The sequence below is a fragment of the Seriola dumerili genome, unplaced genomic scaffold (assembly GCF_002260705.1).
Source record: "Seriola dumerili isolate Sdu_G_001 unplaced genomic scaffold, Sdu_1.0 BDQW01000230.1, whole genome shotgun sequence".
NCBI lineage: Eukaryota > Metazoa > Chordata > Actinopteri > Carangiformes > Carangidae > Seriola > Seriola dumerili.
Window position 1 is genome coordinate 3,675,929 of NW_019174485.1, and position 12,038 is coordinate 3,687,966.

At 40.5% G+C, this 12,038-nt stretch overlaps 1 protein-coding gene across 2 annotated transcripts in view; it reads right to left on the reverse strand.

Annotated features, from left to right (window-relative positions):
• The window catches only part of pnpla6 (patatin like phospholipase domain containing 6), a 30,149-nt gene that overhangs the window by 7,851 nt on the left and 10,260 nt on the right, over positions 1 to 12,038 (reverse strand). For both annotated transcript variants that reach the window (XM_022755571.1, XM_022755570.1), the window contains exons 12-29: positions 11,627 to 11,762; positions 11,433 to 11,507; positions 10,469 to 10,569; positions 9,883 to 10,062; positions 8,699 to 8,776; positions 8,044 to 8,249; positions 7,612 to 7,743; positions 7,348 to 7,471; positions 6,790 to 6,903; positions 6,626 to 6,701; positions 6,361 to 6,510; positions 6,071 to 6,134; positions 5,668 to 5,836; positions 5,340 to 5,522; positions 5,030 to 5,148; positions 4,450 to 4,606; positions 4,164 to 4,280; positions 3,965 to 4,034 (exon numbers count right to left, since the gene is read on the reverse strand). In XM_022755571.1, coding sequence (XP_022611292.1) covers positions 3,965 to 4,034; positions 4,164 to 4,280; positions 4,450 to 4,606; positions 5,030 to 5,148; positions 5,340 to 5,522; positions 5,668 to 5,836; positions 6,071 to 6,134; positions 6,361 to 6,510; positions 6,626 to 6,701; positions 6,790 to 6,903; positions 7,348 to 7,471; positions 7,612 to 7,743; positions 8,044 to 8,249; positions 8,699 to 8,776; positions 9,883 to 10,062; positions 10,469 to 10,569; positions 11,433 to 11,507; positions 11,627 to 11,762 — 2,251 coding nt within the window. The remainder of the gene's footprint in view (positions 1 to 3,964; positions 4,035 to 4,163; positions 4,281 to 4,449; positions 4,607 to 5,029; positions 5,149 to 5,339; positions 5,523 to 5,667; positions 5,837 to 6,070; positions 6,135 to 6,360; positions 6,511 to 6,625; positions 6,702 to 6,789; positions 6,904 to 7,347; positions 7,472 to 7,611; positions 7,744 to 8,043; positions 8,250 to 8,698; positions 8,777 to 9,882; positions 10,063 to 10,468; positions 10,570 to 11,432; positions 11,508 to 11,626; positions 11,763 to 12,038) is intronic.

Here is a 12,038-nt window from a genome sequence, read left to right on the forward strand (position 1 = left end):
GCAAGGGGCTAAAACAGGCAGGATCCAGAACACATACCCCCAAAAAATAACTTAAAAAATGTTATCAGTAAGGTAATACATGCAATCAATATATATTTATGAGAAATATATAGATAGGCTCACTGTCTAACACTGGCATGCACATAAAAGCAAGCAAAGCCAGGGAAGAGGACAGGGGCTGTAAAGGAGAGACTGAACATGTTCCTTTAGGTAGAGATGATTGAAATGAAACAGAAGGGAACATGGGAAACAAGCTGCAGTTCAGTCCAAAGGAGAGAGACATTTTGGCCCACCGAAACGCGCTATGATCCACGACAACAACAAAAGACAGATGTGATGTGATGTTGACATGGTGCAGCCCTTCACTCTCTCCTGTTAGGCAGAACTATCACCCAAAACATACAGTATATGCACCTTATCAAATCTATACCTGATCTCACAATGAAAATCCAAACCGGTCAAGTCTGATTGGCTGAGCTACCTGCAAGTTAGTAACCAACTGCCCTTTCGTAAAGATGTATCACAATAAGCAAGTACAGTGGTGCATGAAGACATCAGTGTTTACAAGCCACATCCAGAACTTTATAAACAAGAAGGGAAATTTTTAGCAAACACAGAGGGCCTTAAAAAGCCAGACCATCATGCACCTCTCTATGACCCATAGATGTCCTGACATGCATGGGCAAAACCTCACACCCAATAAGAAAATGAAGATCAGCAGTCATATTCAGAGGTGGCGATAAGCCAGTTGGGGAAAATGTGTTGTGTATGTGAATTACAAATCCAGTGGGAGAGAGAATAAGATGTGCTATTGGTCATTATTTGGTAAAATATGAGGTACTGAATGCATCAGCCCAAAGATATATATTGGAATTAGTCTTTCCTTCCAAACCATGGGCTCCCAATGTCCACCTGGTCAGGGTGGGGTTAGTTACGAGTGAGAAATTGGGAGGGAGAGGACAAGAAAGAGGAGGAGGGAAGCCAAGAGGTTGACTGTCGACTTAGGGATGGGGGAGGAGGTTCTGGTGAGCCGGTGTTTAAAATCTGACCTGGGACATTGTTAACATAGCAACCATCCACAAGCAAGTGGCCATCCTTGGGGTCGCACAGGGGAGGTAAATAGGGGGTGTAGGAGGCGCTGGCTCTAACATAGCGCCAGACACAACCTGTCGGGAAATGGAGATGGAGAAGGAGGAACACATCAAATATGGGCCGGACTCCACGTCACAGATGGAAAAAGAGAGAATGACAGAGAGAGAAATGGAGAAGAACGAAGAGAAAGAGAGGAAAAAGGAGGGAGAGAGAAGAAATGCCCGCAACAAAGAGAAGAAGAGTGCAGGAAGCTGCCAAGAGCAAGACAGAGGAAGAGGAATACAATGTCAACAAAATTACTTACTTGTGCCTATGGTTTCTAACCAATGGAGTAAATTCTAGTATGAGGCCAATTTGCTCTAAAAGGACTGGCACAACTCCACAGCCAATTAAATTCAACTGTTTGAAGGCTAATTAAGGAATTATAAACAACTTTGTTCAGAGTAATGGCAAGATACAAAAATGTCAACGCAGTATAATCTTCTGACTGTGTTAAAACAATTCAAGCTAAGTAAAACAATCCATGGTATAAATAACAAATATGTTGAATGAATGACAACAGATGTGTGTAAATTAGCTTTATAACCTAAAAATAATGATGCAAGGTTCATTTGATGTGTTGATTAAGAATATTAAAAATAGTATTAGCGCTGTTAGATGACTGGCTCAACAAGCAAGGTCAGAGGAAGACAAGCAGAGACAGAGAGAGGAAGAGATAAAGAAGAAGAAAGAGAGAGGTAGAGAGAGATAGAGACCTTCACTTTAAGAAGTGCTGTGGGGTCTTTAAGTAAATTCTGCAAGGGAAACTGGACAAGGATTTACAGGAAAGAGTTTCGCTTACTGTTTAGTTTCCTACCAGTTTTCTCAGATCTCACTCTTGGTAGTGTTTCCCAGTGGATAAAACCAAAGGATGTAATTCAAACCTGTGACACTGTGTACCTGTACACTCATCAAAATGGCATACAATTACGCTTTTCTTTCAATAGCTGTAGTCAAAATGACATACTCAGAGTAGCACCACGCTAACAATGTTTGATAAAAATCACACCAGAAAAACTACAGAAAGCACAGAGTGGAGGTGAAGGAGTGAGGGAAGCAACGTGGGATGTCATTAAAGAGCAAGGAGGGGAAAGGCAGGGTGGAGTGTTCTGGATCCTACATGTTGACATGGACATGGGAGGGGAGTCAGCATTTTGGGGTCAGTGACTACACGGGTTATTTTGTCTATGCTATGTCTCTCCATGTGAAGAAAGACCTGATGTAACAGATATATCTAGGGAGAGTTTTAGACAAAAATGTGATGAAAAAAAAAAAAAACAATGGATAAGCTTCAACTTAATTTAGCATGTGAAAAGGAAGAAGTCAAATGGAAGAAGAAGAAAAGAAGTTTAAGAGAGAGAGAGAGAGAAAAATCAAGATATAGACACAGTCAGAAAGATCTTTTGCAAGAAAGAAAGAAAGAAAGAAAGAAAGAAAGAAGTGCAGCAAAAGTAAAAGAGGCAGATGATGGGAACAATGAAACTGAGAGAGAAAGAGGCTTTGCTCCTGCAGTTAGTTCATACACATGCCAAGATGCAAACATAAGCATTCAGTGTTTAACTTCAGGACTCAGGCCTGCAAACCCATAAACCCCTCAAATCCAGTAATCACCCTGAATTATAATAATTGAAAACTTTACAATGAAACTAGCAATGTCTTAATTTGATGCACAACATTGTAAATTACATGGTTGCATTACACTGAGTACGGTATAAAGTTAAATTGCTTTTAAAATGGCACGCTAGATTTGTGGGGTTCATGGGGGGTCATTTCAGACTACACAGAGCTACTTTAGCTAATGTTAGTGATGGTGCATTTTTTATGCAGGTCAAACAGAACACATTTAACCATCAGCAAATACAGACACAAGCACAGAAACATCTACACAGTGTTTTCTTATCTATTGAAGTGTCCTTCTAAGCCCTAGGCTGCAGCATACTAAGCATGTTTGTGAAGCTAAAATAGGTGGTCTGCGAGTAAAGTCAAGCAATGCGTTTGGCCTTGATGGCTGCGATGTATGCAGGCAGGCCATTCAAATGTTTTTTTGGTCCTTTTTGACTGTTCCCTGACATACTCTTGTTTGCAAGTCATCAGTAATGTCACGTGAATGGCTGCAATTAACGGTCTCTTGTTTTAAGCGTATATCCATAAAATTTTATTCCTTGTTTTTGTGGAACTTCAAGTTGTTTACTTCCAGCACGACTCACAGGGTTCTCCAGCTGGTGTGGACACTATTCAACTATTCAACAACAGTTTGAGAACACATTCAATTTAGCCTTAAACCATAAATCTGAAGGCATGGAGTCTAGCTACTCTAGACGATGCAAAAGCCAGTTACATTTTTGTGTATTGCCCCAAGTGCCTACCAATACAATATTTATAGACTTGTTATATAAAGAATAAGAGACATTACAGTGCCTCAAGAAACTTCTGAGGGCTGATGCAATGACATGCCAATATATTCACATAGGTAACAGTTTTAGTCATTGTGCCATTTTACTTCTGACTGACTGCTGCAAGCATTACTCACTGTTTAACTACCTTTGAAGCATGTATTCATGATAATGCCAATTTCACACATTAGTTCTCTGTCATTCAGAGCAGTATTATTGGATTGAGTTGTGTTAAATGTTGAGAAAGACTTAAACAATTACTCATGCCCTTTATTGTGTATGTACGTATGTGTGCTATAGCTGTCAAATAATCTTGGCAAATGTACTGTACTAAAAGTACTATTAAAGTACTGACTTGAGCTTGTTTAAAGCTTTTTATCAAAATAGTATTATCATAGAGAGGGGTGTCGGCCCCTGCAGTCAGCTCAGCTGTCACTCACCATCCTGATGAACACGCATGGCTGAGGCTGTGATATCAGTAGTGACGTTGAAGTATGGCAGCCACAGGTCCTGAGGACAAAAATTATGTCAGTGTCATACCTCATTATTATTTTTACAGTGACTTCTGACAGGCCTTACTCCTTTGGTAAATAAATTCTTTGTGAACTTGAAACATGATTTTGTAGCACAGCCTCTCACCTCAGCTTGCTTGTCCTGGAACACTTTATAGATGCTGGTGTTGAAGGCAGAGCCGGAGAACATGGAGGTGATGGGATAAGTCAGGTCCAGGACTGTTTTAAAAACTGAGTTCATGGCCTAATAATAAAAAAAACAGAGAAATTGGGAAATAGTCCTATTACTAATTCTTTTTTTGAATCATACCATAAGGGTTTTGTTGTTACTGTTTTCATTTTAGGAACGAACCCTATACATATGAGCAAGATTGAAATGACCAATGAACAATCGCTAGAGATGTGTGCTGTACCTTTGACCACTCTCTAGCTCTCTGTTTGGTTCTGACAGCACTCCTCTCCTCAGCGTACAGTGCACCAATGAATGAGCCAATTGAGGTCCCACCCACTATGTCAATAGGAATCCCCGCTTCCTCCATGGCTTTGATCACACCCACATGGGAGCAGCCTCTGCACGAGGGAAAACAAACATGTTAAGACTCCCAAGCAGGTGCAATAGATGACTTCATATGCCACAAACTGCACGTGGTACTGAGAGGTAAAAGAATTATGTAAGATGGTCCTTTTGTATGAAAGATTACATTTTCATGTTATTTAGTTGAATTATGTTACTGAAATGGGCATGCTTTTCAATTGCAGCTTCACTTTGTATATTTGGGTAAAGAGACGGGTGTATTTACACATTAGAAATCTGCCCCTGTATTATCTTTCAAAATGGTAACTGAAGGGGAGTTTAGAGCTGCTGAGGAATTATATAATATTCATGATGGGTGTTTAGCAAGCATTGCTAATACTACATTTTAAAATGCTAAACCCTAAACACAAACTTTTCTCTAAATGACTGTACGGCTAGTTCTAGTGAACTGTTCTCACCTAGCTCCACCTCCTCCCAGCACCAGGGCGATGCTGTTTCCAGTCAGGACTCGGGCCAGCCGAGAGAAATCACTGTGCCTGTCTGCTGTTTTCTCAAACACCTTTTCATACACCTCCCTCTGTGGAAACATAGAAAATACAAATGAAAATACCATAAGAGAATAAACTTTCCATTAACATCTATCAACATAAGACTAGTGTTCTTGCACAGTATTTAAGTTGAAGTGCCATTGATTTACCAGACCATTCTTTCATGACTGCACTCTTAGTTTTAAAACAGCTACAAATGACAGTAGAGTTTGCTTAATACCAGTTTGCTGGGACTGCGTCTAGAGAAGACCCTGCGAGGACACTTGAGGTGCAGATGCCCAGAGCACCAACTACGCATGTTGAGCCACTCAACCGTCCTGGAGGGGCCTGGCCCATCCTCTCTGTGCAGAAGGACCAGCTGCTTCAGAGCCCGGACTGCTGTGTTCTCCAGCATCTGCTCCAACTAGAGGACAAGAGAAGAATAAGAAGAGAGACAAGGACAGTAAATGTACTGTATTGGTATCTTGAAGGTCAGTTGTTACTGTCATGTTCCTCCCTTTCACATTCCTTATACACACACTTATACACACACACATACACACACACACCTCTCCCAAGGTAGGTTCCTGGTCCCCTAGGCCAACAATGAGGATGCAGTCAGCCTGGCGGATGCAGCGCTGAGTCCACGGGGTCATGCTGTTGTCAGTCTGATACAGGACAATCCGATTGATGTCCTCCTGCTGTGCCAGCCAGCCGGACAGACGGTACTCATGGATACTGATGGATAGAGAGGACAGCAGAGATGAGGGTACTGAATAGCCTTTTAAGTCACCAAAGTATACAAACACAGTGACTGAGAAGTTGATGAGGTAGAGATAGATTGAGTGGAAATTATAATGATGAATAGAAACAAACTGAAAAGGGAAAAAATAATGGTTACAGCTGGGAAACCTTTATGATGATGCTTGATAAGAATGAGAACTGAGATGATTCTCTGATTGTCAGACTCACCTGTCCAAAGCAGAAGCACCCAGTCGCTCTCTGATTATGTCACTGGTTAATAGCAGAGTGGGCCCTGCAAGTGTCCAACAGGGGCAGTGTAAAATATATGAATACAAAAAAACTGTTAGGAATGTAAAAGTTACACTTGTGTATGGCAGTCTGTTTTACTTTAACATACTAGGAGTGTTTCATTTAACCTGCAATACAGGGGTACAGATCAGGTTTGATGTAATGTTATACTTTTGTTATAACCAGGGCTGAGGGCTGTTTTGGACAAAATAAAAGATTTGTGGGCCTACCAATGGCACTGAGGGCATGGCTGAGCTCCAAGTTGAACGCATTGATTGGCACCTCATCACATACAGGCAGCACAGCCACAGTGGAGAGGTTGCTGGCAGGGTTGGTTACATCAGCACTAGTTGTCATACTGGGCAGACTCAGGGCTGAGCCTGGAAGACAGGGGCACAGTGTGTAAATAGAGTAAGTGAGAAAGGCATTAGGCTGAACTAACAAAGACATGGGGACGTTTGTGTGCAAATTAAGAGATCCTCCTCATCACCTCACCTGAGAATGGTCCGCGACCTTGCTGCAAGTTGCCTAGAATCTTCTGGCCTAACAAGTGGATCAACCTCGTCACCACCTAAACAGAGAAAACAAGCATCCGTATTATTTCATTTGAACATGACACCTCAACCAGACTAAAGGGTTTCACTGATGAAATCATTGACCTGTGGGTATCGTCTTTTGATGTTGTTGAGTGTTCCCTCTGGCAGTTTGACCAGCTCTGTGTCTCTCACAGCATGGACAGTGGTGGCTCTTGGCTGCCTGGTCAAAGCCTCCACCTACACACAACATATAGGGGTTTGTAGAACTCAAAAAAGTAAAGATAGCAAAATCATTACTTCTTGTGTGAAATGGCAATAAAGATGAATAGTGATCAATATTTAAAGCAAGATGATTGAGTGTGTCATTTTATTAACAACTATGCACAATTATATCAAAAGATAATGAAATACAAAATGTATTTGTTTCAACTAATTTAGTATTAAAGAAATTAAACCTTAACCAAACTGTCTAAATGTAGAAAACCCACTCATATTGCATTATGACCAATTTAGAAACAAAGACTGCACTACTTGCAACAGTAATTCATCAAGCTCTGAGACTATAAGCCACTCAATAGCAACTCGATAACTTTCATCTCCATTTCATTTTCATAGCTGAGGTTTATTTTACACTCAGTCAGAATGAGATTAGGACAGAGAGGGAAACGGCCCTGTTCTCACCACACCAATGAGGTCTCCTCTGCCATATTCCCCAACTAGTTCTTTCTTGCCATTTGCCTTGCGGATGACTGAACGCAGACGTCCATTCAGAACAATATAGGTGCAGTCTGACTGATCGTCCTGTCTATAGATATGAAGGGAAAAACATCACAGCTACTGTTACAAATTAACTGTAAATGAACAATATTGTGATGGCAAGTATAATTTGCAAAAAGAAGCAAAATGTCTCTACATCTTTAAAAAAAAAAATCATAAGTAGAGTACCTATAGAGGGCTCTGCCAGCCTCCACAGCCATCCAGTCAATAGCAAAATCCATCTGCCTGACAAATGGGGACATGCGGATGGCCACTGTGTGGGCTGCACTCAGCACCACACTGGGCTGTTCCCTCATGATCCTGCAGGTGGCAACACACAGCACAGGCACAGATATGACAAATACTGGATATGCAATACTTATAAGTAGATGTTTTATTGCAAAACTGAATGGAAGATCCATCAGTCTGTACAGAAAGCATCAACTGGAAATTCAAATGTCAAAGATTGCTTGAATGTGTAATTGCACTGTAGGACACGCAGTGGAATATTTGTTGCTTTCTTGATGAGAGCTCATGTGTAATGTTAGACTCGGTTGTATGCCTGCTTAAATATAAATACTTGTCAGTCTGGCTTGTCCACATTAAAGACAATCGACTTACTCGTAGAAATCCGACTTTGAGATCTTGAGGTAAGTACAGTCTCGGACGGCCTTGATGGTGAAGATCAGGGGTTCTCCAGTAAGAACAGCGAGTTGGCCAACCATCTCCCCTGGGTGGGTCACAAACAAGCAGACAGCTTCCTGCTTGTTGATCATCCGCTGGTAGACATGCAGACAACCAGACAGGACAAAGTGCAGACTCACGTCCTTGAGAAGTTAAAAGGGGAAGAGATAGAGAAAGCAAAAACAGAGGAGGAAAATAACTTTGTTGTATTATCTGACACATTCAGATTTTGCTCAAGTGAATGAATTACAAAATTTACTATTAAGAAAAACCTAAGCATACACAGAAACTACACTTCTTGGTAATATCTTACCTCAATTATTACGCTCTCAAAAGCAGAGTGCAGTATCTGCATTAAGTATACTACATAGATTCTATAGCACGGATGTCTGTGGGTAAAACAATGAGCCTAAAAAGCCATAAAACCCTAATTAAAACCATCTATCTGTTATACAGTGAAAACTTTAAACCCTTTTTTCTCAACTTCACTGTTTCTGTAGTTACTGCACTCTGCCATTGTAGGGCAGTATATAGCTAAAGGGGGACAGTTATTAAAGGGTCAAAGGGGTCCTGTATGTCTTGTTTACAGTACCTGGTCTCCCTGTCTGGCTAAGACAGCTCCAGCTTTGGCGTGGTGCAGAGTCACTCTCCCATTCAACAAAGATGGGTCCTGGGTTTAAGGAGATAGGAAGCAGATACAAGTCCAGCAGAGGTAAGATGGTACAGGCAAAGTGGAGGAACAAAATGGATGAAATGTCTTCATTCTCCTTTGTTCACCGTTGGATGAAAGAAAAAGCCAATTCTGCAACACTTATTTCCTTGATAATGCTTTGATCTAGTTACACCAACATGATGTTTGGAAATATTACATGTTGCAATGCCTACTAAGAGAAGCCCAGAGAGGTTTAACCACATATTGCATCAAATACATGTCTACACATCGTCATTATGTTTTTTTTTCTGAATTTTGAAGTTTGCTTGTAAGATAATTGCATATTTTGTTATCTCCTTTTTCTTATATATTTCCAAACAGATAGGAGCAGCTCATGTCTCAGCCTCAGAGACCATGGCTTGACACTGCAGCCCTCTCTCCCTCCTCATTTACAGACTGAGCCCAGCTCCTCTAGAGTGAGCCCACTGACTGACCTCCTTTTGACATCATAATCAGTCAACAGATGCTCCAGGGAACTCTACGACAATGTGTTCATTCATGCAAATAAATAATAACAATGTGAAGAGTCTATTATTATCATTTCTTAATCCATGACAATTTGGTCCCACACTAGGAGAGCACTGCACTGACTGTACGTTTTAACCCTGCTTTACTTTGTTTCAGCTGAAGTGGCTGAAAAATATGATTATATGGAAACTGATTTGATAAAAACATTTATCACAGTAGAATGCATCTAGTACCATGGTCACAGCCAGCGGGTAATGATTTAGGCTGACATATTTGTTAAGTTGTATTTTTAAAAATGGGGAATGATGAGAAAATGTAAATTACTGAAAATTCATGTTTGTACTATTCCATTACACATTTTAATTTATGTACTTTTTTCTGATGTAAACAGTAATAAGTTCTACAAAATGCATGTTTAAAAAAAAAAAAAATGCTTGACAAGGACTAGCTTTTACTCAACAATCCTCTCTGGATTTAATTCCACATGGTGCCTATATGCAAAAATGTATAAATATCTGCATTTTGGAAACAGGTTTGAACTACAAGCTTTCCTTTGTTTGAAACACTATTAGTGAACACATTTTTTTTTAACAAACCTCAATCCTCATGAGTTTGAGGACCTCTTTCTGAGCTTCTTCGAACAGCGCAGCACTGGATCGACTGGATACAGGTGTAAAAATATTGTCCACTCCTGGCTCTTCTTCTGGATACAGGTAGATCCCTGAGGGAACCTCATCTACTGTCACCCTCCTCTCCCGCTGGTCCTGGGACACGGACTGTAATAATGTACATATAAAAAAATATTTGATGAGTCTTATTTTGAAAAAAGGACATCTGCCCCTGCATCCATGAATTGTCATGATGACACAATTAACTAAGACTTTTGCTTTCAACAGAGGGGAGCAACAAACAAATAGTCAAGGCTGGAGGACGTTCTTTCTTGTTCAAAGGATAAAGTTATTAACAGATAATCACTGATAGTTGAAAAGAACAAAAACATTTTAGTAGCTTTGGAGAAACACTTAATTTTAGATATTCGTAGTGTTTAATAAACTGGACAACTTTAATATTCATGCCCTGTGCCCTGTGTTCTCAAATGCCACTTTAGCTGCTGCTGCAATTACCCAAATCTATGTCAGGGAATCAATAAAGTCAACCTTATCTGATTTGCAGTGTACTCACCCGAGTAAAGTTGGGAGGAGTGTTGCCATCTTCTGCAGAGACAGAGATCCGCCCCCTTTCATACGCCATGTCAAAGTCTGATCTCAGACCTTTCTGTATACCTGCACAGACAATATTTAGATAGCGCTCTTCAGTCTTTAAACATTCAGCCTTGTTTAGGTAAATACATACATCTTAACTTTGGGTGGTTTTCATGTTTGAACAGAACAAATGAATAACTTTTTGCCTGATCAATAAAAAAAGGCAAAATCTGCAGCACGTTTTAAAACTGTCATCAAATTTTCCATCTAAAAACAACGATACTGTGAAGATTAAAACATCTGTCTTTAAGTCAGAGGCCAATCATCCTTTAAGCATTTCTGAGAGCAACAATGTCAGAAATCATCTGATGATTTTAATTGTTATCATGATCATACTTGCATTCTCTTTTTAGAGTAAGAACAATAGTAAGATAGCTAACTTTGATTTAGTTTGCCCACACTTCATTCACAACATTTGCATCTTCATAGCATGAATCTGTCTGTGTTAACGTGTTGTTACCTGCAGATGGTTGAGGTAGCTTTGTCTGCCTATCTAACTGCACTGTGCTTCACTGGGAAGAGAACAGAGACCTGTCTTTTCAAGCAGCTACACTGAAGTGAATAACTGTTCAAACCTGCTGAAAAGATGCAAACTAAAGCGCTTCATAGCTTGAATAAAATGCTTTGATTATGACTGGTGTGAACACGTCCAACGATTAGGTACGTGCAGTGTATTGTAGACAGGTATCACATCACAGGAGCTGAGTCATTTGGTTTTAGGTCACATGTGCTGAACCCTTCTGTGGAGTCACAGTCACATGGTTCAGCTAATCATTTTTCCGCTTTCTCAAAATAGCACCACATGGTACTGTATCCTGTTTATTGGTAAAACTATAGAACATTAAGAAACCATTATGTCTGTGAACAGGAGAGAAGTCCCTCACCAGCAATGTCCACAGGCATGGAGATAGTCCTACTCAGAGTTGGCACTGTTGCTCCCTCCTTCCCTTGTTCTCCTCCTGTAAATAAATCAAATGTATAGCATTAATTGAGCAACAAAACACAGAAGTAACACTTGTGGGAAACGGACAGTCAAGATATTTATAAACTTTAATGGAGTTAATCATTTTTTGCCAACCTGTAGCTTCACCCTTAATGGCAGCTTCCCGATGCTCCTCAGGCACTGTCAGGCTGCCAAAGCGCTTGCCATGGCGGATGGGACTGGTGCGAGTTGGGTGGGGTGACTGAGGTGGCAGACGCGAGGGCTGCATTTCCTATAGAAGACATGCGAATGGTATGTAGTGTGATTTGTGTGACGCACACAGTATGTTCGTGTGTGTGGTGGGAGAGAGGAAAGAGAGACACAACATTAGCATTTAGTGACTCAAATAAATCATAATAAAAACAGTGTGTGTACTGGGCTAATGATGCAGAATTCCACATAAATGCCAAACCACATTACCCACAGATGTTTGCATGGGACTCTTTGTATGTGTGTGTGCATATGAGCATGTGCATGTGCATGTGCATGTGCATGTGCATGTGATCTT